This window comes from Macaca mulatta, chromosome 12, assembly GCF_049350105.2.
Source record: "Macaca mulatta isolate MMU2019108-1 chromosome 12, T2T-MMU8v2.0, whole genome shotgun sequence".
Taxonomy (NCBI): domain Eukaryota; kingdom Metazoa; phylum Chordata; class Mammalia; order Primates; family Cercopithecidae; genus Macaca; species Macaca mulatta.
The window spans coordinates 123,186,213-123,213,927 of record NC_133417.1 but is presented as its reverse complement, the minus strand read 5'-3'; the positions used below and the strand labels follow the sequence as shown (position 1 = coordinate 123,213,927).

The 27,715-nt window shown below is 54.9% G+C and overlaps 1 protein-coding gene across 6 annotated transcripts in view; it reads left to right on the top strand.

Moving 5' to 3' along the window:
• The first annotated feature begins 1,776 nt into the window (after nt 1–1,776).
• TNS1 (tensin 1) overlaps nt 1,777–27,715 on the top strand; it is a 213,511-nt gene continuing 187,572 nt past the window's right edge. For 5 of the 6 annotated variants that reach the window (XM_077957541.1, XM_077957540.1, XM_077957539.1 and 2 more), the window contains exons 1-2: nt 8,393–8,945; nt 21,463–21,577. In XM_077957541.1, the coding sequence (XP_077813667.1) occupies nt 8,913–8,945; nt 21,463–21,577 (148 nt within the window). In that variant the 5' untranslated portion in view covers nt 8,393–8,912. Of the gene's footprint in view, nt 1,888–8,392; nt 8,946–21,462; nt 21,578–27,715 lie in introns of those variants that run through there. The other variant, XM_028831100.2, reaches the window with a different exon arrangement.

The following is a 27,715-nucleotide window of genomic DNA, read 5'->3' as shown; positions in this document are numbered from 1 at the left end:
TCACTTTAGTGTGGGGATCTCATTACCTCTCCTCCTACCTCCCTGACGCCCCCTCCAGCTTTTATCCAGAGCATGTGTGGCGGTTGGTGATCCCCCTTGCTGGAGGGCTTGTTAGGGGATGAGGGCTCCTAATGTCTCTCTTTCCCCCCTCTCCATCTACTCACCAGCAGGAACCTCTTCCTTCTCCCTCCCTGGGGTCCTGCTAGTCTCCCCCAAATGCTGGACCCCCCTGCCTTGTCTCGAGGTGGGGAGCTGCAATGGGGACGGGCAGGGCCTGAGGAGTCTGTGGTGGGGGGCAGGCGGAGGAGAGCTTGGGGGCAGGGGTGAGCTAGCTGAGAAACTTTCAGGTCTTCTGCTCACACAGTGGGAAAGGGACCCTGGCTGGTGCAGGAGAGGAAGGGGACAGGGAGGCAGCATCATCTGGAAAAATGGCCCTGAGATGGTGCTAGGGCAGCCCAGCCCCAGGGGGATGGGGGAGGGGTCTGGCTGGGCTCCAGTGGCGCTTGCTGCGGAAGAGGCCCCCTGGCAGCTCCTCCGCCCCATTCTCTCCCGGCTTGGCCGGCTGCCTGCCCTCCCACTTTCTCTGCAGTCACAGAACCCCGAGCAACACTCATGGGTGCCCCTCCAGCTCTCTGCAGTCTGTCTGTGGGTCTCCGCCTGCCTCTCTCTGCCTTTGTCTCCCTGTCTCTGTGTCTCTCCCCATCTCTCTCCAGAGTCCAGGACCTCCGCCTCCCCTCTTTTTCCTTCCCTCTCCCTAGTTCTAGGGTCCTAATAGGATGACCTCACACAATATTCCCGAGAGGCCCCCATCCTCTGTTCAGCTGAGCACAGCAGAGGTAGCAGAGGGCAGGCAGAAGGGAGAAGATGGGAAATTGAGGCCCTGAACCCAGAGCAGGCAGGTGCAGCTCCAGTCCTAGAGTGCTGGTCCAGCTCTCCTCTCTCCCAGGCAGGGTCCCTTCCAACCTGTAGGGGCCCTTTGGATGTGCTGAACGTCTGAGCGCCCTCACACTGAGTTGGCTAGAGAGAGATCCTGGCTGAGGAGTCGGAGTGTGTGGCCAGGGTCAGAGGTTGGAGGTGGGACTGGACAGCTGGTCCAGACTGTGCACAGAATCCCCACGTGCACGCCTGGCACAGGGATGTGTCTACTTGGGTCATGGAAGCCGCAGGCCTCCGTTTAAGTTAATTACATTATGCCCTGGGGAGCAATATGGGAATTGGAGTGGGCTCTGGAGGGAATCCACACTCACTCACACACGCAGGCTCACACCCTCACTGCAGCCAGGAGCACAATGCTGCCGCCGCCGCCTCGGCTCCCACGGCTGCCGCTCCTTCCTCGCAGGTGGACGCCCGGCGCCGGGCGCCGCCTCTGCCGGGTCCCCTCTGGCCTCCCCCACGCGGCTCCCCGAACCTCAGAAGTTGCCGGGGTGCCGGCACCCTCCCCGCAGCGCGCCCGGGAAGCAGGAGGCGGAGGCTGTCACGCCGCCAGGGGAGGAGAAAGACGCGGAGGAAGAGTCTCAGAGGGTGCAAGCCCCCTGCCGCCCGCACCCCGTGGGGGTTCCCCGGAGATGGAGCCCAGTCCGGGCCGCGCCGCGGGCCTCCCGCCCCGCGTCTCCCGCTAGAGGGGGCAGGACACCGGCTGCTCCTCCGGGGCTGAGACTCCGGGAGACCGGGGACAGGGTAGGGCAGGGCACCCGCCTTCCTAGCCCGCCCCAACCCCGGAACTCTGCGCCAGGAGCGGCGGGTCCACCTCTCCCGACCCTCGCGCCCCAGGCGCCCACTCCAGGGGTCAGCATGACTCGGCTGAGTTGGTGCTTCTCCTGCGTGATCCGTTGGGGCAAGTACCTCTTCTCGTGCCTCTTGCCCCTGCGCTTCTGCCTCCGCAGCCAGGTAAAAGGTCTCGGCAACACCTGGCCCCTTCGGACCCCCGCCCCCTCCCTCCCAGCCGCTTCCCTCCCGCAGTTTCCTCGGCATTCGATCTGACTTACTACCCTCCACTCTCAGGGACCCTCCGTCTTGGCCGTCGTCAGCCTGGCTCTCAGCAGAGTTTGGGACTCCGGGGGAGTCGCCACCCAGACTGCTGGGATCCAGGAAGGAGAGTTGCTGCCCCTCCCCCAGCGCACACCCCTGAGTGTCTTGGGCTTGGATCAGAAGTCTGAAGGATAGCACCAGAGTCTGTGGGAGGGCGGCGGATTTGGGGATACAGAGTAAAGTTCCTGGGGTTTTAAGCATCCCTCTCAAATTTCCATGGGAAGAGAAGGTGGGTTCCTGGAAATGCCACCTGCTCCCCAATCCCTAGAAGCCGCCGAGTTAAGGCAGCGAGGTAAGGAAGTCAAATGGACACGGGAATGGGGCGGCTGGGGAACAGCAGGAGGGATTTCCCACTTATCCAGGAGGATGGAGGGACCAGGGAACTGGGCAGGGAGAGGATGGGGGCTGGGGCGCCAGGGAGGGAGCAGCAGCTGGGTTGGGGGCAGGAGCAGGGGTCTGGGGAACGTGCAGTGCTGTGGGTGGGCGTGTCCTGGTTGAATATCGGTCTCCCTGGGATTCTCAGAGAAGATGCTTGACGTTGCCTTCAGCAGGTGTGTAACGTGTGTATGTGTGTGGGTGGGGGGAGTATAGACCTGAGGGTGGAGGTGGAGGTGGGGGCATAGCTACAAAGTAGGGAATTGGAAAAACTGTGCGTAACTTTAAAGTCTCCCTGGAGGACCAGGAGAACCCCAAGATCATAACCTAGAGCCCCCAGGACCCCAGGACCCTCTAATGAGGGGAAGGATTCCAGGGACTGGAAGTCCTGGCTTTCTGACCCACTCTCTTGGGACAGGGACGGTCCCCTGTCACAGGGGAGGGGAAAGTCCTCCATTCTGGTTAAGACTCCCAGCTATGGAGCCAGCCACCTGGGTTTGAATTCTGGCTTTACCAGCTGTAGACCTTGGGCTGGTTACAGGATCTGCCTGTATCTTGGTTTTCTCATCTGTGAAATGGGGATAATGAAAATATCTACATTGTTGGAGTGTTGTGAGGATTAAATAAGGTAATGCACTTAAAGTGTTTAACTGTGCCTACTCCATAACAGGTGTTTGATAAAAAACAGGGATATTATCATTGTTATTGTCTGCTTCCAGCAGAGATCTTGCAGACCATTAGGCAGGCCAGAGTATGTAGGGATGGAGAGATTTCTCCCAGTATCCATGCTTGCCATCCACAGGCTCCTTCTGCTTCATTAGGAGCTTGGACTTTTAACTCCTTCTCCCAGGTGTTACCTCTGAGCCTCAGTTTCCCTTTCTGCTGTTCCGCAGTGGGGAAAGGTGCCAGCAGGCTTCCGTTCCAGTTACCCAAGGTATGCTTTGAAATCTTCCAGCAAAATGCATTGTCCTCAGGGATTGGCTGAGAGGCAGGCCCTGCAGCTGCAGATCACAGGGCTGGAGCCCTGTCCACATTCCACTGGGTTCTGAGTTCAGATGCCATGAAGTCTGGATTTCTAGATTTGAGAAAAGGAGCCTGAAGTGGGAAATGGCCGGCCAGGATCAGGTCAGTTGGACCCCAGACTGCTTAGCAACACCCCCTCCCCATTTGCAGAGGTAGAGGATGATGGAACCACTTCACTCCGTTCTCCTTTTCCTTCTGGGCCAGGATTTGAGCTGGCGGCTGGGGGTGGGAGGGTGGATGAACAGCTGCAGCTGCCTCCCTCCAGCCTTTGAGAGGCCTGAGTCAGGCAGGAAATTAGAGCTGGGGAAGAGATCAAGATTGCGGAGTAGAGCTCTGGGAAGGATCTTATTAAGCACTGTTGGGATTGGGCCCAGACACGGTCCCCACCCAGCGTGATGGGGAAGGGGTGTGAGTGAGGCTCCTTCTCGTGTCAGCTGGGGATACTGAGGCTCATGCAGGGCCTGGTTGGAGCTCTGCCTCCTCTCTCAGAGAGCACCCACATTTCTGCAGTGAAAGAGAGTGACCTCAATCTGGTACTAGAGGAGTGCTGGATGTGGAGGCTGGGGGCAGGGCCTCCCCTGGCCCATGTGGTGCCTTGGTGGGCATTAGAATGTAGTGCCCCATGCTCTGGGCTGATGAATCTCATGCCAGGGTTTTGTGGGTGGGGCATGGATAGGACTTGAGCTCCCACTTACGAGCCCTCTGCTAGAGGTCGGGGCACCCAGGACTCAGAGGCTGAGGTGTATGGGTGAGGCAGCATGGCTTACCTAAGGGAGGCTCTCGGAGCCTCAAGGGACAGACCCTGCCTGCACCCAGATCTCTCCTTGTTGACTCTTCTGAAGCCACTAGGGAGCCAGTTGGTCTCATCTTGACCCACGTTGTAGCACTATCCTTGGCTCCCCACTCTTTCCTGCCAAGCAAGACCTGGCTGAACCCCTCCCTGGAGCCTCAGCATCAGCCCTTAGGTGAGTGGAGAGAACAGTCAATACGTCACCACAACATGGAAGCAGAGCCCCTAGTCCTGGGGTGACCATATAGCTGTAAGAAAATTCTCCATCCATGGGAGATGTGGAATCAGATGCCCTGAGCTCCATTTTCACACATCATACTAGCTGTGTGACTCTGAGCCAGTTGCTGAACCTCTATATGACTCAGTTTCTGCACTTATAAAACGAGGGTTAGTAGGAGCCTTCAAGATGATGCAGCAAGCCAAGTGCCTAGTTAATTGGTATTAATCTTGCCTGGGGAAGGGGGAAGAGTATCAGATTCTGAGGGGGTGAGAGGGTGGAGGTCCAGGAGCTGAGTGCTTCGGTGCAGATTCCTGGGTCTCGTGCTGTTGGGATCTATACCTGGACACTGGTGGAGAACCCCGTTGCCAGCTCTGCACCTACCTGTTGGACATGAGCCCCTCAGGACGGTCTGGGAGGAAGGCTGCAGTGTGAGTGGCCCCAGTGTGAGAGGCGGCAGGCTGCAGGGTTTAGGGACAAAATCTGGGGTCTGGGAGCCGAGAGACTGAATCTCTGCTTTTTATGGGCTCTGTGACCTCTGATGAGTCACACCACCTCTTTTGATGCAGTGTGACTGTCTGTTAAGCAAGGGGGCTGGATAAGGCTAGAGGTGCCCTGAGACTAACCTTCCTGGCAAACTCATTGGTTTGGGCCTTCAGAGTGGTTTTTTTTAAGCCAACACTTTCAAATTTGTATTTTTTCAATTTTGTAAAAATATTTTATATAAAATATGGAGATGGGGGTTCTATGGCAGATCAGAAGATGTGGAGATGTGGGCTTGTGTTGCTGCATGCTGTAGTGGGGAACCAAGGAATGGGTGTCCCCCTCAGCAGGGGCCTGCCCTCAGCAGGTCCTTGTGACCCCTTGCCCGCTCCCCTCATTGAACTTCTAGGTGACCCCCAATGGCTGTTACTGTGACCCCTGGGCAGCTGAGCTTGAAGGCCTTTACAGCTCTAAAATGCTCTGTGACCTTCAGATGCTGTGACCAGTGGTGACAAAGGAAAGGCTTAATGCCCTGGTAGGAGAGGGGTGGACATAAGAATGTTTTGATGGACAAGAGTCAAAGGAAAGGAAGACTGAATTGGATGGGGATGGGGCCTTGGCCTGGGAAACTCGTGGCATCACAGAAGGAGGAGCTGGAAGGGAACTTGGAGGCCATCAGCCTGGTTATTCTGCAGGTAAAGGAAACTGAGGCCCAGGGAGGGGCCTGCCAGGCTCAGGCTCTAAGACCATTAGCTCATTCCTGCCCACACTCACCCTTCCTTCTGCCTTGGCTCCACCCTCCTCCAGGCCCAGGGCCAGCACCAGAGCCCACAGACCTGACTCTGTTTCTTCAGCTGGCTGCTGAGCAGGGGGCTGGAGGGAGGAGTGGAGGGAGGTCTCTGCATGCAGCGGGAAGGCAGGAATGGTGGGGATGACGCAGGGTTGGGGCTGGGTTCAGAGGCTTCTGGATGCCAGTGTAGAGCCCTGGCCAGTCCTCCAGTGTGTACTCCATGTCTGCTGTGTGAGACAGGGGTCTGGGCACAGGGTGGGGATCCCAGGATGAACGAAACCATCCGGGCCTGTGGAGAGTCTGCAACTGGCTAGAGCTTGGCAGCGGGGCATTGGCAGCAGGCAGAGGTGGCTGCAGATAGGGTGGCACTGAAAGCGTGGGCGAAGGTGTACAGGCAGGGCTGCCTGAGGCCCTTTTGAGGGGAAGAGAAGGAAGGTTTGGGAAGGAAGCAGTGAATACTTACAGGAGGAAAATATGTGAGGACCCATTGACTAATTGATTGGGTGATTGAGTCATTCTTCAACCATGTCTGGTGCCTACTGTATGCCAGGCTCTGGGGATACAAAACACAGGACATGTCCTTGCCCATGTGTGGGTGGGGGTGTAGACACCAGGCTGTGAAGGAGGAACAAAGGCTGACAAGCCTGGAACAGGGTCATTACACACAGTTGGAGACACCTCAGTTGGCAGAGTCAACATTCAACAGGGAGAATGGTGGTTAATTAGCAGGAAGGACTTCCTGATGATGAGTAATTACTATACAGGAGAGACCCCATAGGCTTGGAGAAGGGGGATGGGGGTATTCTGGAGGGAGGGTTTCTCCAAGGGAACCCCCAGCACTAGGGTCCCCCACTTCCATTCTCGGTCCTAGCTGAGGAGCCTAGGGAGGCAGCAGGGCCTCCTTGGGCTGCGTGGGAGGCCAGACAAGTTGGTGTCGCTGTGACTTGGTCTTTGGTCTGGTTTTCCAGTATTTCTGGGAAGCTCCAAGGTGATTTCTCAGAACTCCAGAGAAAGCTGCCTGTAGGCGTCTTCAGTGACGCCAGCAGTGAAGGGCCTCCTGAAGATCACTCCCCTTTGCTTGCCTGGTGCTCTAGCCAGGGGAGATGGGAGGGTTTGCGGAGGTTTGTCTATGGACATCCCCAGCCGTGACTGCAGGCCCAACCCACTGTGGAACAGTGGTTCGTTTCAGTGTTGGTTCATTTCAGTGACATAAAATGTCGGTGAAGCCCCAGTAGGCTTGGGGTAGGGAGTCCAGAGGATCATTGTGATCCTGGCAGGGAAAAGATGCTAGAGGCAGGATCTTTCCCAGCCCTAGAGCTCTGAAGGACTTGGAGAAGTATGCAGAGGAGACCCTGACTCCTTTAACAGAACAAAGACTCTTCACTCAGGTACCGGCTTTAGGAAGGATGGGAAATTGGCACTTCACTTCAGTGTCCTCCCCTGACATCTCAGAACCACCAAACAATAGATGGTTAGTTCCTGGTGCCGTGGACAACCTGTGTATCCGAATACAGCAGTCTTTTTTCAGATGAAGAGTCAGTGTTTCCCCTTCATTCTGGGGTTTCCCAGGTAGATGTCTTGGGTGGTCCCTGGGCTGGGAGTCTGCACAAGTGGCTGGGCAGGTCCCGTGAAGGCGGAGGCCGGTGGTTGCACGGTATGTGGTGCTGACGGAGAGCGGCATGGCGTGGTCTTGGGTGAGTGGGGGAGGGAGGCAGGGGATCTGTAACCCTTTGTGCATGTGGCCCTGGTGCATGTATAGCACAGTGTACATAGGAGGCCAGGCAAGAGGATTTTTCTTGCTAAGTGACTCAGTCTAGGAACGAGGTCTCCTAGTGCCTACCCTGGGCGGGCTCTTGTGTGTTGACGTGAGTTGGACTACGTCCTTGTGTGTGTGTGTGTCCACAGGAGGGTGTGGGACTGAGCCCTCCCTCCTTCTCCTGGACAGCTCCAAAGAGCAGAACGGGTGATTCATTGGCCCCCACCCACCCACAGTTGGTCCAGCCAAGGCCAGAGCTCAAAGACGAAGGGTGTTTTTGGAGGGGAACGTGGTGGTTCCAGACAATGAGGGCCTGGGGCAGACTTTGCTGGATTCCCCCTTAGTGCTCCCTGGGAATACTTTTGGGTTCTGACCCAGCCTCCTTTCCACCCTCTAGACCCCAACAATTGTCCCTGGGCAGAGGTGGGGGCGAGGGGAGGGGAGGGCTGGTGGGCAGGGGACGCTGTGGGGAAGAAGGAGGCCTGTGGAATGGTGGGAGGGGAGAACTGGGCCCAAGGAGGGGGAGAGGGGAGGAGGGGAAGGAAGTGGGGAAATGCAAACCAAATGTTGGCCCTGGGTACAGTCAAGAAAAACATACTCTCGCGGGAGCCTGGAGCGGGGTTCCCTTTCAGAAAGGCAGGAAGGGCTGGGACAGATGTTTGGAGGAAAGAAAGAAAGAAGGGGGAAAAAAAAAGAAATAGGAAAAAAATTGGAATGAAACTCACAGCCTGGGGCCAGGGCCATTCTTCCCCAGTCTCAGGCCTGATTTCTTCTGTGTTAAGGCCTGTCCTGGGCTCTGAGCTTGGCGCGTGGGCACCAGAGTCTGTCCCAGTCTGTGTGTGCAAATGCATGTGTGTTCCGAGGAGGCCAGGAAGGCAGGCACGGGTACTTGGAGAGGGGGAGGGGCCAAGGCACCCTGAATGTGCCGGCTGTGCGGGCCTGGAGCTGCCTGTTCATCCATCAGTGGTCCGGAGGGTTCCAGGAGTGAAGACCCCCAGGCTGGTTTGCTGGGGGTGGGGGTCTGCAGTGAGGAGGGAGGACTCTAGGCCCACCAGCACCAGATCAGAAGACGGAGGAGCCTTAGTGGCACACAGGGGTTTTGTGTCCCGGGGTGGGGGCGCGGCTTAGGGGGGCCCTGCCTCTGGTAGCTGTCTCTTTTCCCTGTCCCCTTTACGCCCCTGCAAAGCAGGGCTCCTGACCCTCAAGGCCACCGGTGGAGCCTGGGAGGAGGGAGGAGAGAGGAGGCTGGGACGAGGGGGTGGAGTGGGGGAGAGGAGGAGGAGGAGGAGGGAGGGTGAGCTGGAGGCAGCAGGGCGAGAGGCCCAGCAGATGCTGGCGGAGCTGGAGCAGCAGCGGACTCAGAGAGCCCTTCTACCAGCGCCGCGGGGACTCTAGCTTCAGGGGCTCTTCGCAGGCCCTGGGCGTGCCCCAGGGACGGGACCCGGCAAAGATGACGTGGATCTGTCTGTCCTGCATGCTCTGGGTAGGTCTGGCTGCTTTAGCTACGACATTACTCTTCCTTAAGCCTCCCGTCCCCCAGCGGCCCCTGCCACCTTATCCTTTCGCTGAGAGCCTGGGGTGGGGGGTGTCAGTCTTGAAGGAGGGGCCTTTCTGTCTCTGACCTACAGAAGGACAGACTGACTTGAGCAACCCTCAGCCGGAAGACTTTCCCCACCAACAGGGCCCAGGCCCAGGGACCCGGGTCAGTACATCCCCTGTCCCACCTCCCCGCCCCCCAGTGGAGTCCCAGAGCTGTAAGTGGAAGGAAGCCATGGAGAAGTTTGCTTCTCTTTAGAGCCTTTCCCCCTAACTCACATCCCATAATGGGGCGAAAATTCTTCACCGCCCCCCACTCACTTGCTGAGCCCAAGAGCTTGAGGAGGAGGCAGTGGTGGGGCTGGGGAGCAGAGAATAGTAGCCCTGAATATTAAGTCTGGAAGAGCTGGACTGGGGGAGAATTCTCAGATTCCATCCCCTTTATTCCTTCTACACCCAGTTTCAGCTTCCACCCACTGCCATCCCTTCCTCCATAGCTCTCCCCTGCTACCAAGACTTCCCCATCCCGGAGAAGGGAGCCATGGCCTGCTCTTCCCCCTTTCTTTCTTGGCCCCAGGTTCAAGAAGGTGGGTCCCAGGATGGGGATGCCTGGGGGGCCAGCAGAGAGGCCTGGGGCCATGTGGTGAAGGTTAAAAGTCTTAAGGCCAGACCTAGGCTGAGGCTTCTGGGAAAAGGGGGATGGGAGAGGGCTGCCTGCTGCAGAAGGGCTGGGGGTCAGAGGAGGAGAGGACCCCTTCCTCAAAGGGGCTCCTGTGGGACTGTCTTGGCTAGGCAAAGGCATGCATGGGGTCAGGAGGGCGAGGAAGTCGTCCCTGGCTGAGGTTACTGTTGGGCTCTGAGAGAGTGATGACTGGTTTGGGGGAGGGGGCTTCAGGACTGTGATCCAGATGTGGCCTTTCCTGTCCCTTTCCTTGTTCTGGCCACTCCTTGGGAGGGCCCTCTTGGCCCAGGCAAGCCCATGCTGGGGTCAGTTGTGGGAACACAAACTTGGGCAGCCAGGTATCCTCTGGGCAAAGAAAGAAAGGGTTGTGGAGGGGGCCTGGAATGAGGAGGTTTGGGTGGCATGTTGGGCCAGGGTGCTGGGATGGGTTGGATTAATAGATTGAGAGTGACTGCGGAGGCCTGCACACAGGATGCATTTGTGGTTTACTGGGCTGGTGTTGACATCTGGAAAATGGGAGCCTTGGCCAGGTTCGTCTCTGTGCTGAGGACAGAGGTAGGCAGGAGGGAGATCTGCAGCAAGAAGGATGGCAGGTAGACGTCCAGGGGTGACACAAGAAGGACGGCAGGTAGACATCCGGGGTGACACAAGAAGGACGACAGGTAGACGTCCAGGGGTGACACAAGAAGGACGGCAGGTAGACGTCCAGGGGTGACACAAGAAGGAGGGCAGGTAGACGTCCAGGGGTGACACAAGAAGGAGGGCAGGTAGGCGTCCAGGGGTGACACAAGAAGGACGGCAGGTAGACATCCAGGGGTGACACAAGAAGGATGGCAGGTAGACGTCCAGGGGTGACACAAGAAGGATGGCAGGTAGACGTCCAGGGATGATACAAGAAGGATGGCAGGTAGACGTCCAGGGGTGACACAAGAAGGATGGCAGGTAGTCCAGGGGTGATGAGCTGCTATGAATGGAGAGAGGGCTCTATAGCCCCCTTCAGCTGACTGATATTGGGAAAAGTGCCTCATCCCAGTGAGCCTCTGCTTCCCCATGGGTGAAATGAGGATTTTAGACAAACGGGGTGCAGAGAGGTAGGGATGAGATTTTGTATCCTATTCCCCAGGGCAGTGCCTGGCAGGTAGAGTGCTCTACGGGTGTTATACCCTCCCTGAGAGTAGGGGGAAGTCTGGGGACCAAGGCAGCTGTAGGTCTCCTTGAGTGTCTTTATTGTTATTTATTCATTTTTAAAAATTGAGATGGAGTCTTGCTCTGTTGCTCAGGCTGGAGTGCAGTGGCATGATCTTGGCTCACTATAACCTCCACCTCCTGGATTCAAGCAATTCTTTTGCCTCAGTCTCCCGAGTACCTGGGACTACAGGTGTGCGCCACTATGCCCAGCTAATTTTTATATTTTTAGTAGAGATGAGGTTTCATCATGTTGGCCAGGCTGGTCTCGAACTCCCGACCTCAAGTGATCCACCCGTCTCAGCCTCCCAAAGTGCTGGGATTATAGGCATGAGCCACCACGCCCAGCCTTGAGTGTCTTTGACTAGAAAAGCTTCTGTCCCTCCCCTGCCTCCTTTTCCTCTCCTCTCCTGGTCCCCATTCTTTCTTGGCTGGCTGTGATGCCCATGGCCAGGGTGGGCCAGAGACTGGGGCAGTAGGAACTGGACAGAGGAAGCAGTCCTGACACCAGACAGGACTAGGCTCAAACCCTATTTCCATCATTTGGTGTGGGCAGGCTTGGTAAAACAGTTCCCTTCATGAGCTTCAGTTTTCTGATCTGTAAAGTGGGGAGAATAATATATTCCTTGTATGACTAGGGTGGGGAAAGAGACAATAGATGTCAAAAGATCAGGTATGTAGGCATACAGTAGGTGCATACAGCAAATGCTGGCCCCTTTCCCACTCCACAGTCTCCTGCCTGGTTCTTGGGATCCTCTGTATCCCAGACCTGATGCTGGGGGAAGATCTCCCTGGGAAGGGTGTCATGGGACAGGGCTCTACTCCTTGGGCTGTGTCTCCTGACTGCCCAGGGACTCTGACCAGCTACCCTGAGGCCAGGAACTGGCTGGGTCGGTGGCCTCAGGGAGAATCTGTCAGAGATAGGTCTTGTGCCCTAGACTGAGTGCTTGCATCTATTGGTTCACATGTTCCTGTAGAGGGAAAGCTGCAACTGTGTCATCTAAGAAGTAATATATCTGGAGTGCGTAGTTTTAACAAGCCCTAGGAATAAAAATCACTTTATTAGCTGAGGAGCAGAGCTATTTATTATGCATAACTTGATTTTCTCATCAAGTGAGCCCATTTGCTATTACATATTCAAGTACGGTTTATTTAGAAAATAATTGCATGGCTAGCAATTGAGGCTTTTTGATGTTGTGCGGTGGAGTTAGAGGTGCAGGCCCTTCCTTCCAGAGGGGCTCGCTCTGTGCTCAGGAACAGGGAAGGGGCTCAGGGTGAGGCTGAAAGAGCCACCAGGCAGGGCCTGGGAGTCAAGTGCAGCTTTGGCCCTGCCCTGAGCAAGCTGAGTGGTCTCAAGCTGGTTACTCGACTTTTCTGGACCTCGCTGAAACTTGGACACTATTCTCTAAGGCCACATCCAGCTGCAGATGATAATGTATTCTGTTTCCTGGAGTTGGTGTCCTGCCCAGTGCTAAGCACACATTTTCGACAGAAGGGTCCTCATGAGCTCTGGATTCCTTGTGCACAATTCCAGCCATGCAGACCCCAATCTGTCGCTTTGGTCCTGAATTCGTTCTCTGTTCTCTCTCGTTTGGTTGACCTGTAAGGGCCTCCTGACTGTGGGTTTGGGAGGTAGGCTGGGCTGCATGAGAATCGCCAGGGTCTGAAATAAGACTCTCCTTTTGTAAAGTTTTGCAAAGTGATGTGTGAGGCACAAAATTGGGGAGCAGCACTGCCCTTTTTTTTCTGCACTGTTGAAAGGAAGTGTAGCATGCTGGCTGAGAGTGCAATGCCTGGGCTGGATCCTGGGTGGGCCTGTCACTTGACAGCTGTGTGACCATAGGCAAGTAGTTTCACATCTCTGTGCTTTAGTTTCCCCACCTACCTAGAGGGTTGTTCGGTTTTGAATGAGCTAATCCACACATGCATTTAGAAAAGTGTCTCTCACATATAAGAGCTCAATAAATGTTAGTGCTTCTTGTAGGATGGCACATTTTCAAGGCTACCCGGCAAGTCAGAGTTGAGACTCCAACCCCATCTGCTGCATCCTCTGCCAGGGTTCTCCATTCTGGGAATGCTTTGGGGCAGGGCATATGGGGTCTGTGAGAATCAAGCCCTAAGAATGACGCATGAGCCCTAAATCAGCGAAGAGGACTGTGGTGGGCAGCCCAGGGTTGGGGCATGGTGTTGGGGAGGTCGTGTGATGGAGGAAGCATCCTGTCATTTGGCTTTCTAACTACACTCCCCATGCACCTTTCCATCCTTTTCACGGATTATTATTATTATTATTATTATTTTTTTTTTTTTGAGACGGAGTCTCGCTCTGTCTCCCAGGCTGGAGTGCAGTGGCGCGATCTCGGCTCACTGCAAGCTCCGCCTCCCGGGTTCACGCCATTCTCCTGCCTCAGCCTCCTGAGTAGCTGGGACTACAGGCGCCTGCCACCTCGCCCGGCTAATTTTTTTGTATTTTTTTTTTTTTAGTAGAGACGGGGTTTCACCGTGTTAGCCAGGATGGTCTCGATCTCCTGACCTCGTGATTCACCCGTCTCGGCCTCCCAAAGTGCTGGGATTACAGGCTTGAGCCACCGCGCCCGGCCCTGTTCACGGATTATTATGGAGAGCCTGCTCTCTTCAAGCTGCTTGCACATATTGGGCACATGATTGCAAGCAGGATGGGTGTTACCAAGAGGGAACCTCTGGGGGATGTAAATGGGACCTAACCTGGACTGGGGGAGGAGGTCTCAGGGAAGACTCCTTGGGAGGTGAATTTTAAACTAGATCTACAGGTGAGTCTGGCCAGGCACAGTGGTCATACCTGTGATCCCAGCACTTTGGGAGGCCAAGGAGGGAGGATTGCCTGAGCCTAGAAGTTCAAGATCAGCCCGAGCAACACAGTAAGACCATGTCTGTATGAAAAACAAATAAGCTAGCTAGGCATGGTGGTGTGCGCTGGTAGTCCCAGCTACTTGGAGGCTGATGTGGAAGGATCACTCGAGCCCGGGAGGTCAAGGCTACAGTGAACTATGATTACACCACTGCAGCCCTGGCAACAGAGCAAGGCCCAGGGCCATGCAGGAAGGGCCCTGGGCAGGTTCCTCACTCCAGCGCAGGGCATCATTGTGAGGATTAAATGAGGAAGTCCATTCCAATCCCTCACTAGGGCACCTGGCCCCACTGATGGGGCCTCAGACTAGCCCCATCTCTGAACCCTTCCATGCCAGGACATAATTTTGTTTCAGTGCAGAAAATGGGCTTGATGCATCAGAAATGTGGGCAACCTGCATTAAGAAGGAGGGGGGAGAGAGAGAGAGAGAGAGAGAGAGAGAGAGAGAGAGACACTGATGGAGAGAACTCATCTTGCTCAGGAGAGAGAGAGAGACAGACAGACACTGATGGAGAGAATTACCTCGCTCAGGAGAGACAGAGAGAGAGAGAGAAAGAGAAAGACCCTGATGGAGAGAACTCATCTTGCTCAGGAAACTGAGTCAGGAGTTAAAGGCTCTTGGGCAGTGGCCTGGGAAGTGCTGGGGAAATGTCACTGTCTGCCTTCCTTCTTACCTTGGCGATTCCCAGTGATCGGAGTCCAGGAGCATCTCCTCAGCCAGAAGATGACAGCACCTGGTCACCTGGTGTCTTGGCTTGTGACGAGGGTGGTCCCCACGTTCTCTCTCTTCTGAGGGCAGGTCCATGGGAAGGGGGTGTGATTTCACTACAGAAAACAGAGGCCAGGCAGTAGCTTTACCCATGTGATTCTTCAGGCTTGTGCTGGATGCGGAGGACATGGAGCAGATGTGTGTCTGACACGTCTACCTGGCGGGTAGTCTGACACACACAGAAGATACAACGCGAATCGCTCACTGCTGCTGAGCGCTCACCATGCGCTAGGCCCCATTCCACTGACTTTACAGCACAATCTCATTTCATCCTCACAACAGCCTATGGGAGGTGACTGTCATTGGTCCATTGAACAGATTAGTAGAGTGAGGTAGAGCAAGTTAAGCTACTTGCCCAGGTAACAAGTGCAGGGGCCGTTAGACTGCAGCAAGTACTGTGGTGAGGCTCAAAGAAAGAGCGACTGGGAAAAGCAGGGGACACCGAGGTAATCATATTCCTCCCCAGAATCTTAGTCTGCACTGATGCGTGAGGAAATGACCAAAATCCAAATCGAGGGGCATTCTGCAAAACATCTGCCCTGAAACCTTTAAAAACATCAGTGTCAGAAAGAAAAATGAGAGGTGGATAACGTGCCTAGGTTAAAGGATGAGAGACTCAGCCACTAAAGGCAGTTCAGGATCCTGATTGCGTCCTGAATCCAAAATGAAAACGAAAACAACGCCCCGGCTCTCATGGACATTCTTGGGGCAGTAGAATGACTGTATTAGACAATGGGATTGTACTGATGCTGAATTTCTAAGTGTGATCATAGGGAAAGGGAACATGCGTGTTCATCTTTTCCAAAGCTTTTGCACTTTTCAAACTAAAATGAGGAGACAGCGGGTGGGGAAATGGATTCTGACAGGGATCCAGGGGTATCTGGGAAGACCCCTGATGAGGGGATGAAGTTTGAATCAGGCCCTTGAAGGTGTCTAGAAGCTAGACAAGCAAAGAGGGGAGGAAGGGCATTCTGGGCAGAGGCTCAGAGGTGCAGAGGGGTTGCGGGTGGCTGGGGAGTGTGGAGCAGCCTGGGTGGACACAGGGCAGGGAGTCAGGAAGTGGATCTTGGGGATTGGGACTGGCAGGGTGGGCTGGGTAGGGACCAATACTTCTTCCCCTGCTGGCTCCAGGGAGGGCAGGGTTTATTCCGGACACCTGGGAAGACATGGCAGCATTTGGGGTGAGTGGAGGTGCCAGACCCTACAGAGCTGTAGTTGTGATCCTAAGAGGCTGTGTAGTGTAGGGGCTATGGGTGGGAGCGGCCTGGTGTCGGGGCCCAGGAGGCTGCTGCAACAGCCCTGGGGAGAAGTGCCAAGGCCTCATATAGGGCAGAGGCAGTAGGATTAGAAAGCACAGGATGATGAGTGTTTAGGAGGCAAAATTCACAGGATTTGGCAACTGGTTAGTTGGGGGTGGGGGAGGTGCAGGGAGGAGTTGAGAGTGACTCAGAGCTTTCCACTTGGGGCGACCAACAACATGGTCAGGCCAAGAACATGGCTAGGCATGGGGGTGGGGGACTTGTGTGTGTGTAAAGGTGTAATGGGGTTGGAGGAAGCTGGAATTTGAGGTGCCCATGGGACTCCCAGAAGCCAGCCTGAAGCCCCACTGGGGATCTGAGCCTTTCTCACCTAAACGATGCTGGATGCCCACCAGGCCTCCCAGCCTAAGGGTGAGGGGGGATGGGGCAGTGGATGGCTAGTGGGCTGAGCGAATGTGAGAGGAGTTGACCTCCCAGGTCTGCCCTAGGCCTGTGTGTGGTGATCCCCTTCCCTGGCTTGCAGACTCCAGCCCTCTCCCCACATCATCCAGGGCTTTTTGGCCACAGGAAGGCTTGTGGAAGGTAGCGCTGAGGCAGTTTTGTAGGAGGAGCTCAGGAGCTGGGAACCCTGGGGTCTATCACCCCCTTTCATCACCACCCAACCCTCACTGCTGCTCTGCCCCCACGGGGCAGGGAGGAACCAACAAACAGACTTTCCCACCCCAGGGCCAAGGACTCTCGCCAAGGCTGTCCAAGCCAGATGTGCCACACCCCTCTGGCTGGGCCGCCCGGGCAGGAAGGCTGGGCTGCATGGAGGGAGGGAAGGGAGAGGAAGCCCCGAGGGCCACGAAAGCCCTCTGATGCTGGGTGGGCTGGTCGCAGGGTGGGGGCTAGAGCTCTGGGCTTGGAGGGAGGAGAAGAAGGACTTACAGGCTGGAGCCTTCCCCTTTTCTGGGCCCTGGCTCTTGAGAGAGGTGGGGGTTGGGGGGTGGGGGTGTGGAGAGACCAGGCGGCTCCAAGCTGTGGCTGTGTCTCCTTCTGCCCCTGAGTTTTCCCCAGGTAGGTTCCTTTGGAACCAGCAAAGGAAGGGCCCCGGGGTGTGCTCCGTGAGGCTGTCTGCCACTTGTCAGGAAAAATGACGATCATTGTCATAACAAGCCATTACCCTTGAACAGCACTTTGCACTTTATGGGGCTTGTTTACATCCTCTGCCTGTACCTGCAGAACAACCCGGGGGGAGGGCTAGATAGGTACCAGGCACCCCGCTTTTCTTCTTAGCCCATATTTTAGCGTCTGATTGTTAAGTTCTTTTTTCCCACTGAGTCTCATTATGCCTTCTTGCAGTGCCTTCCCACTGGTTTTGGTTTTGCCTTCTGAACTTCACAGATGACGTCTGGTGCCTACTTACAATGACTCTTCCTTCATATATTTGAGGATAGGAAGCTAACCGACCCTAGACTTTCTCCTCTAGCATCCTGGGAACATCAAACCTATGGGATGACTGTTTTAACAAGATCACCTCAGTGACCCTGTTTTACAGTGGAACTAAGTGGATGCCAGCAGAGCCTGGGGCCCCTTGCCTGGAGGTGGCAGAGCTATTCCCTCGCTCCCACCAGAGCAAGGGACTTCACAGCTTCCACCCTTCACAGCCTCCTCCTTGGAGGAGTGATGTCTCCTCATTCATTCCACTCTCTGAATCATCCGCAAGTCCCGCCCTCATCACTTTCAGTCGCTTCATTCCAAAGGGACTGTTGTGTCATTTCCCCTCTCTCTACACTCAGACTGTCTGGTCCAAACTCCTCATTTTTCATCTGGGGACTGTGAGGCTCAGGAAAGGTCACTGATATTCTCAATGTCGCATAGCCTAGAAGGCAGGTCTCCAGACTCCTCCCCCAGTGCTCGCTCAGCCACAGCCAGGACCCAGTAGGGCTGAGGGGCAGGAGTGTCCTGGGGCATCCCCTGTGGCTGCTTAGAGAGGCCTGAGCGAGGGCAGAGATGGACCTGAAGCCCTGTCCCTGCCCTCCAGGCCCCAGGAGCGAAATATTTTGTAAACTCAGATTTCTTGGGGCTGCGCTGGCAGAGCAGGCAAACTGGGGCCCCTGGGAGAAGCTGGTCTGGAAGGCTGCACATGCCACTCATGGCGTCATTGGGCTGCCAGGGCTGTCTTCTGGGAGACTCTGCTGCCCTAACTGTGCTTTGGGAAGAAGGCCTATATCCCTAGGCTTTGGGAAAAGGGCTGGATATGGGGCATGGGGAGGGAAGTTTGCCGGGTAAGCAGCAATGGGCTTTGCCTGACTTAGTGGGGTGGGAGAGACAGGCTTGGGGATTGCCAGAGTCGGACCGGGAAAGCTGGCTTTAGGGTTTCCTTTCTGCCTCCCCCAGACAGCACTTAAACTGAATCCCAGGTCCGCCCTCTGCACCTCCCCCCACCCCAGGCCTGGACTGCTGCAGTTGACACTGACCAGGGCCCCCTCCCTGGCATGTTTGTGGCAGAAATCTAAGGGAAGTCCCTCAAGTCCAGGCCTGAGACAGAAACCAGGGGAGGTGAGACAGGTGAATAGAAGGGACCTACCTGCCCCTTCTTGTGGGATGGGGGTGACAGAGTGAGGCCCAGAGCTGGGCAGTACCCTGCCCGACCCTCACCCCAACCCCAGCCGAAGCTCCTAGAACCCAGCTCTCTTGAATATCAGAACCCAGGAGGTGGCTGGTTGGATCTACCCTGCAGAGGCCTCCATGACCACCAGGGGGCACTGCTGGGCTCCAGCTCCCCACCCTCAGCAGTCCCCACCTCTAGCCTGGGCTTTTGTCTCTGCTCCCCCACCCCTGCTGTCTCTGCTTGTCTCTCTGAATTTCTAACCAACTTCAGAAAGGTTGAAAATACAGTGCAAAGAACATTTCTCCCCTCCAGAACTCAGAGAGTAAGTTGCTGACATGATGCCCCACCACCCTTAAATACTTTTCTGATTTTTCTACAAGGACTCTCTTACCTGACCAGCCCCGCTATCAAAATCAGGAAACTGACATGGATACCTTACTACCATTCAATCTAGACCCAGGGAAGTCCCGCCAGTGGTCCCAGTGATGTCCTGTGGGCATCAACAGAACCTGGTTCAGAAGCTGCCGTTACTTTTGGTTGCCAAGTCTTTTTGCTGCCTTCAGTCTGGAAAGCTCCTCAGCCTTTCCTTGATTTCCATGACCTTGTCACTTTTGGAGATTCCAGGACGTTTAATGTGTAGGCTGTCCCTTAGTTTGGGTTGGCCTGATGTTTCCTCATGATTAGATTCAGGTTGAGGCTTTCTGGCAGGGATACCGCAGAAGCGGCGTCTGTTCTCAGTGTAGCCCTGCTCCGAGCTTGGCTCCATCATCCCATTACCATTGGAGTGATGCTGACTTTGATCGCTTGATTAAAGTGGAGGAAGCCAGGAAAAGTTACTTTCTTCCTCTTTGTAATTTCTAAGTATGATGTGGGGAGGTGCTTGGAGATGATGTAAATATCTTGTGCCTTATCAAACTTTGTTTATTCAGTTACAGTCATGAGTCACTTAACAATGGGGATACATTCTGAGAAATGTGTTGTTGGGGGATTTTGTCATTGTGCAAACATCATAGAGAGTACTTTTATATATCCAGATGGTACAGCCTACTGCACACCTATGCTACTGTATGGTATAACCTGTAGCTCCTGGGCTAAAACCCTGCACAGCATGTCACTGTACTGAACCCTGTAGGCTGGGAACTGTATATCTAAATTATCTAAATGTAGAAAAGGGACAGTAAAAATACAGTATTATAAGTTTATGGGACCACTGTCGTTATGTGGCGATGACTGCATTTCTGATTGTCAGCATACACACATTTAAGCCATTCCTATCATCATGTATTTTGATGCTCTGATCTTCCTGGATTTGGCCTTTGGGAGCTCCCATGTCCTTCTGTCTCTCTTTGAGCCTCTGACCCCCTTGTTAGTTTCTGCGTGTCTCTGTCTCATCTCTCTCATTCTCTCTGTCTGCCTTTATCTTGGTCTGTCTTTCTTCTCTGTCTCTCTGTTTCTCCTCTCTCTCTGTCCTGTCTGCTTCCCGCACCCCTCTCTCTCTCCCTTGTCCTTTTCTCTTTCCCTCTGCCCCTCTATGCCTTTGCCTCTTTGCCTCTCTGGCTTTCTGCCTCTGACTCAGTCTCATTTTGTCTGTTTTTCTCTCTGTGTTTCTACGACTTAGTCTCTGTCACCCAGGACTCACCTCTGCAGTGTCTTCAGATAGGAGTCCTAGACACGCGGGCTTGTGTGTGGGACACCGTCATTCTACCTGCTCTGGACTCACAGTCCTCCTCCCCAGCCTCTATTTCAGACCCAGGGGGCTCTGGGGCAGGTGCAAGGAGGGGAACAGGAACAAGTGGACTTTCCTCCCGCATGCTCCGCACACCGCAGGGCTGGGATCGCGTCTCTGTGTGTGCGCACATGTGTGTGGAGGGGTGTCAGAGAGGTCTGTGCCTGGGAGAGGGGAGAGAGGGAGCTGCTGGTGTCTGTGTCTTGCTCCCTTCTGCTACAGCTGGGAAGGGAATCAGGTTAGACCCCAGGGTGAGTGCCTGGAGCAGGGGATGCTTTCCCTGAGGAGTCCTCCAAATAGGGGCACCCATCCCCACCGTGGGGCCTGCAAGCTGGGCAGTGTCTGTGCAGGGCTCTGCATCTTAGAGCATGTTCCCATATGTGATTTCAAAGGACAACCTGTCAGAGCTCCAGGGGTGTGGTGCCATCCAGAGAGAGAAACTGTGGTAGTGGTGGAGTGGCGACTGACCCAGGGCTTTATGGTAAGTCAGGCTGAGAGGAAGGCTTGGGCCACCAGCCTGCCTCTCATGCATGAGGTGGTGTCATTTCAAAAGGATAGCCACATCTCTGTGTTTTCATAATGCAAAGAATTGAAAATAAAAATAAAGATGGAAGAAGCCTTCTGGGCTGGGGCAGGGGATGGTGGAGAGGGTGGAATGCGGAGAGAATGAGGGGAAATGGCATTGTGGGGTCATGGGTTAGAGAAGCGAAGGCCTATCAGCAGTAGAACAAACAAGTAAACCTGCTGCATCTACACAACGGGACGGCGCACGGCAGGGACGAAGGAGGAGCTGCGCTGGATGCAGCCACCTAAAGGACCCCAGACTCATGGTGTGTGAAGGCAGCCAAACGCAAGACTATGCACTGGATAATTTCATCTTGAGGAAGTTTAAAAATCTGGCACCGTGACTCTTTGGTGATGAAGCCACAATAGTATTAACCTTGGGGAGAGGAATGGGCGAGGCCATGAGGGAGTCTTCAGGGAGGTGGCTCTGTGGGGTGTATGTGTGGAACGTATCGAGCCATACATTTAAAATGAGCGCAGTCTGCTGTGTGTGAGCCATGCCTTCGTCATAAATGAAAAAAAGCCAAGGTAGGAAGCCATGTGGGGGCTGCACGTCCCGGAAGCTGAGCTCTCCAGCTGCTGTCTGGACTCAGGCCACGGGCCCCACCTGAGTCTGGGATGAATGTCCTGCCACCCCACACCTTTCTCTGTCCCTGGGACCTCCTCCCTCCTCTGGACCCTGAGGGGCTCTTGCCATCCTTTTCCCAGTCTCTGCCTACCTCTCCCCCAGGTTCCTCTACTCCTTCCCCAGGACCCCAGCCTTCTACCCAGGGCTGACTCTGTGCCTCTCCTCCCACAGCCAGAGGATCTGGAGGCCCCCAAGACACACCACTTCAAGGTGAAGACCTTCAAGAAGGTGAAGCCCTGTGGGATCTGCCGCCAGGTCATCACCCAGGAAGGCTGCACCTGCAAAGGTGAGCAGCTGTCTGGGCTGTGGGGGATGGGAGCACCCATCAGGGGAATGAGATGGCTGGGCCTGGGCCAGGCTGGGACTCTGCTGTGCACACATCCTTGGGGTCCCAACCTGATGCCTTGTTCTCGTCTGGTGGAGGATGCTGAGCTCACTGGATGACAAGCATGTGGGTGGGTGTGGTGGGCATGGCAGGTGGAGGGTGGCGTGGAAATGGAATGCTTGTATGAGGATGAATGGCATGAAGAAACTATATGGGTGTCATGTGAGTGGCATGAAGAAGGTATATGAGTGGCATGTGAGTGGCATGTGGAAGATGCATGATTAGTATGTGGTGGCATGGGGAGGTTGTGTTGAGGGTGTGTGGATGGCGTGTGGAAGGTGTGTGGATGATGTATGCTGAGGGTGTGTGGCTGGTGTGTGGCTGGTGTCTGGATGGCATGTGGATGATGTGTTTTGAGGGTGTGAGGCTGATGTGTGGTGGCATGTGGAGGTTGTGGTCAGTGTGTATGACTGGTGTGTGGATGGTGTGTGGCTGGTGTGTGGATGATGTGTGCTGAGGGTGTGTGGCTGGTATGTGGATGGCGTGTGGATGATGTATGCTGAGGGTGTGTGACTGGTGTGTGGATGGTGTGTGGCTGGTGTGTGGTTGATGTGTGCTGAGGGTGTGTGGCTGGTATGTGGATGGCGTGTGGATGATGTGTGCTGAGGGTGTGTGGCTGGTGTGTGGATGGTGTGTGGCTGGTGTGTGGATGATGTGTGCTGAGGGTGTGTGGCTGGTATGTGGATGGCGTGTGGATGATGTGTGCTGAGGGTGTGTGGCTGGTGAGTGGATGGCGTGTGGATGATGTATGCTGAGGGTGTGTGGCTGGTGTGTGGATGGTGTGTGCTGAGGGTGTGTGGTTGGTGTGTGGATGGCGTGAGGATGATGTGTGCTGAGGGTGTGTGGTTGATGTGTGGATAACTTGTGGTCTGTATGTAGAAGCTGTTTGGAGGGTTTGTGGCAGGAGCATTGAGGTCGTGTGACTGACGTGTTTTGAGGCATGTGGATGGGATGTGGTTGGTGTGTGGAAGTCGTGTGGGTGGCATGTGCTTGGCACTGGGTGTTCCGCAAAGAAAGGATGCCCCAGCCCTCTCCTGTGGCAGCTCAGAGGTGACTTTAAGAGGCCCTGAGTCAGACTCAGCGGAGGACTTGTTGTCTGCCAGGCTTTTCAATCACTATTTTCATGAGCTCCTGGAATGGCCTGGGGCTTGGCTGTCATTATTGCCTGAAAAGTTGGGTCTTGTCCCAGATCACACAGTGAAATCAGCAGGAGCTCCCTGCACCCAATATCAGTGGCTGACACCTTCACTCACCCCGTTGCCCCATCTGATGCCTCCCTCTCCTTCACCCCCACATCCCACCAATTGCAGGGCCTCCCAAGGACAGCTGGAGTCCCCGAGCTTCTTGGCATCATCCACTCCCAATTCCACTGTTGTCATTTCTCATGTGGGCGACTGACTCACCTTTGCCTTCTCCTGTCTCCTAACCTATTCTCAGCAACCCACCCTCCACACCAGCTTCCAGTGGGACTTAAAAACATAAATCCAGTTATGTCAGCTCCTGGCTTAAAGCCTTTGGGGGTCCCTCACAATCCCCAAGACAGAGCACAGACCTCTTTCCGCAGCTGCCAGGCCTGGTGGGCTCAGCCTTTGCCCAGCTCTCTGCCTCATGTTCCTCTGCTCCTGACTCCATGTTAAACCACTGGCGCCTCACATGACTCCTCACTCTGTTGGGCATACCAGGCAGGCCATGCCCTTTTTGCCTGGAGCCTTTGCACATGCGGCTTTCTCTCCCTGGCCCCTCTCTCTAGCCGCCCTCTCCACGTCAAAGTCCCAGCAGGCTGGGAGGCTGGGCCTCAGAGCCCGTTGACCAATCTCTAAAGCACTTACTGCATACCAAACACTCACAGGCATGACCTCATCTGATGTTCACACCCCCCAGAAGGTGCTGGTGTCATCCCTGTTTTACAAAGAAGGAAACCGAGGCTGAGAGTGGTCACTTCGCTTGCCAAGGCACCCCGGAGCGGGCCCGAGTGAGATTTTCAGATGTGTGCTCTCAGCGGGAGGGAAAGCGGCCAACCGGGACTTTTGCAATACCAAAATCAGCCACGTGGTGTCACCCTCCTCCCAAGAGGTCTGGCTGGGACTTGCTGGCAGTTTAGGGATGGAGCCAGGGGAGAAGTCACAGAAGAATTGCTAGGGGTGAAGTTTTGCATTTTGTTTGCAAAACAGCCCCCCACCCTGCCCCGTGAGGATGCATAAATTAGCCTCTCGTCCTTCCCCATGGTTTCTTCCTTCCCTAGTGTCTTCCTGTCACCTCAGGGACTCCCAATATGGTGATACAAGGCCGCCTGGGGTTGGGGGCAGAAGGAAGTCCTGCCAACATTCACTGTGTGACCTTGGGCATGTCTCTGGCTGCAGTCTCTGGTGGCCCTCGCATTCCATGGCTCTAGATTCCCCAGCTGACCTGGCCTGAGGGCTTGGATTGAGGAGAAGATTTGACCTCATGTGAACAGCACCCCTTGCTCCCAGGGTGAGCAAGACATGTCCCTGGTTTCACCTAATCTCAGCCTGGCCCTGCTGGTGTGAACTGGAGGGGAGGGTGGGTGGCCAGACTGGTTTGGCAGCTCTGGCTGGGCTCTGGAGGGTGGGGAGTTTGGTGGGAAGAAAGCCAGGGCTATGCTGTAGCAGGACCAGCAGGTGTCAGGACTGGGCCGCGGAAGGTGCAGGGGCCAGGCCCAGACAGGGAGAAGGGAAGAAGGCTCCTGGTTCTATAGGTCACGTGTGCAGCCTCAGCAAGGGGACTGGGATCACCAGGCCTGGGAGGAGGCCGGGGCTACTGGGTTCACTGGTGGGAGATGCAGGAGTGAAGCCACTATCTGTGTTTTGGAGTCAGGAGCTCACGATGGCACGAGGTGGATAGGTCCCCTCGTCCATCCATTCATCCACCCATCCAGGGCCACCGGATGTGGTTGTATGGGTTTTTCCCTGTCTGAGGGGGCACGTGTGGACCAAATTCCAGCTCATGTCTGTTCACTGAGCCTGACTCAATGGGTTTGCTCTGCTCTCAGCCTTCAAGTCTTGGCTACAACATGGCAACTCTCTTGATGAGTGGCTCGGGGTGATAGGTGGGGTGGGGTGCATGGAATGTCAAGGCCCTGGATTCCCAGTCTCCATGGAACTTGCAACATTGAAGAAACTTCTGCTGGAGGCAGGGCGCAGTGAGGAAGCTCTTTCAGATCTGGAGACAGTGGGGCGTTTGGCCTATCTCCCCCTAATTGCCTGGACCTATAGCTTGGGCTCCTCTTCCATTTCCCTCCCTCTTGCATTCCCCATTTGATGTAATATGGCCGAAGGAGGTGGGAAAGAGAGGAAAGGAACCTGGGGTCTGGTCCTGGTTCTGGAAGACTCAAATATGAATAAGGCAGATAAGAAACTAAGGTGGTGGACCTGCGGGCGTCATAGATGTACAGGCAAAGGGGTTCCGCTGGACCTGTGAACCCCTGCGGACTCCTGCATATGAACCCTGTCCTGGGTCTCTGGGGGGCTGCTGTGAGGAGCATTGAGGTTCTGTGTGCCTGTAAGATAGGTCCTCGTGCTAGGGATAAAGGCTCCCTGTGAAAGATGCAGAGACAGACGAGACAACAGCAGGAGAACAGGTGCAGGGGCGTTGTTAGTGGCCCGGGCTCTCTTTCTGGCCCTGCTTCTCACAGCCTCTGTGATCTTGGATAAGTCAATTAATAGCTCAGACCTCAGTTTTCTCATCTATGATTAAGGGAGCTGGACTAAGAATACTTGCTGAGGCCCTGACAGTGGGAGGGCCTGGAAAACTCCCTGGTTGGAGTCTGCAGAGGTAGGATAGCTCCCTCTACGCAGGCTGCTGCTCACCTCCTCCGCGCTCCGTGCAGCCATCTGGCAATCAGGAACTGAGCCGTCCTCTGGGTCAGATGCTGTGCCGGGTCCTGGTACTGAGAGCCAGTCCCTTATCTGGGAAGACAGACACAGTCAGACAATCATGGAGCATGGTGCCAAAGCTGACACAGGTGTGTGTGTGTGTCTGTGTGTGTGGAGGGCCGTCTCTGACTCAGTAGAGACCTTCTTGTCAGGCTTCAGCAGGGAAGGCATGTGCAGATTGGGTCTTGAGGGATGTGTAGGAGTTCCTCAGTCCAAATAGTCGGCTTCCCACAGGTCCCTGGGGAAGTGCTCTGTGGGAGTCCATTTGCACTTGGGGCCCCAGAGGGAGGCTGTGTGGACTCAGAGCTTTGCTCAGGGGCTCTACCTCCCACCAGGCCGAAACCCACAGGAAGAGACCAGGATGGCAGCTCAGCAGCCTGAGGGCTGCCATCAGGGCCTGATCTGGGCCCAGACTTAGATAACTTCCATTCTCAGTGCTTCTGGTGAGCCTGGAAGGGGTGACAGTCACCTGTAGTTTCCTTAGGGCAGGATGCACCTGGAAAGATGATCCATCCTTTAACGGGACAAGCCTATGCAGAAGCCGGCACCCACTGGATTTGGGGAAACCTTGTTTCTAGGAACTCTTTCTCCCTGTTACTTCACTGGGGAACCCAGCTTCCACCCTTTGTCTGAGGGCCTCCTTGGAACCACCAGAGGTAGCCTGGTAGGGTGGGAAGACCCTGGGTGTCTAGCCCTGGCTTGCTACTAATACCACCTGGCTGTGTGACCTCAGGTGAGATGTTTAACCTCTCTGGGTCTGGCTTTCTCTTTTCTCTAAATGAGGAGGTGAGACTAGATTAGAGGCTCTAAACTGTGTTCTGAAGGAGCTGTAAGGTTTTTGGAGGAGCTTTAGGGGCCAAAGAGGGTAAGAAAGAGATGAATCCAAGGGAGTCTTAAGGGGTCAGGGCTCTGGGACCCCTGCCCACCTCAGTCAGAGAAGCTCTGGTTTTAGGAGTTAAATCCGTCAGGAGGCAGGATCCTGTGGTGGTCCTGCCCTTGACTTAGATAACCTGATTCAAATCCCCGCTCTGAGCCTTACTAGTGAGAACTTGGGCTGATTGCTCACCCCTCTCAGCTTCAGTTTCTTTAACTTTAAGATGGGACAAAAGCCGGGCGTGGTGGATCATGCCTGTAATCCCAGCACTTTGGGAGGCTGAGGTGGGCGGATCACCTGAGGTTGGGAATGCGAGACCAGCCTGACCAACATGGAGAAACCCCATCTCTACTAAAAAAAAAAAACCAAATTAGCTGGGCATGGTGGCACGTGCCTGTAATCCCAGCTGCTTGGGAGGCTGAGGCAGGAGAATCACTTGAACCTGGTAGGCGGAGGTTGTGGTGAGCCGAGATCTCGCCACTGCACTCCAGCCTGGGCAACAAGAGTGAAACTACATCTCAAAAAAAAAAAAACAAAAGTGACAAACAGCAGTACCTCCCTCATCAGGTTACTATGGGATTAAGCGAGATTATATATATATATATGGTGGACTCCAAACAGCCTGATATATAGCAAGCATTCAGTGAATCTTTTTTTTTCTTTTTTTCTTTTTTTTTCTCTGTCGCCCAGGCTGGGGTGCAGTGGCGCGATCTCAGCTCATTGCAAGCTCCGCCTCCCGGGTTCAAACAATTCTCCTGCCTCAGCCTCCTGAGTAGCTGGGACTACAGGCACCAGCCACCATGCCCGGCTAATTTTTTGTAGTTTTAGTAGAGACGGGGTTTCGCCGTGTTAGCCAGGATGGTCTGAATCTCCTGACCTTGTGATTCGCCTGCCTCGGCCTCCCAAAATGCTGGGATTACAGGCGTGAGCCACCACGCCCGGCCGCATTCAGTGAATCTTAACTAGAGTCATTGTGATTCCACATAGCCATCTGCTTGAGGAATTTGGCTGTAAAAATAAAAGATAAAAGTCTGAACACTACTGGATGGGATGGTCTAGAACAGGGTGTCAAATCTTTTGGCTTCCCTGCGGCCCATTGGAAAAGAATTGTCTTGGGTCACACGTAAAGTACACTAACACTAACCATAGCTGATGAGCTAAAACACACACACACACACACACACACACACACATACACACACGAAATCTCATAATGGGGCCAGGTGCGGTCGCTCACACCTGTAATCCCAGCACTTTGGGAGGCCAAGGTGG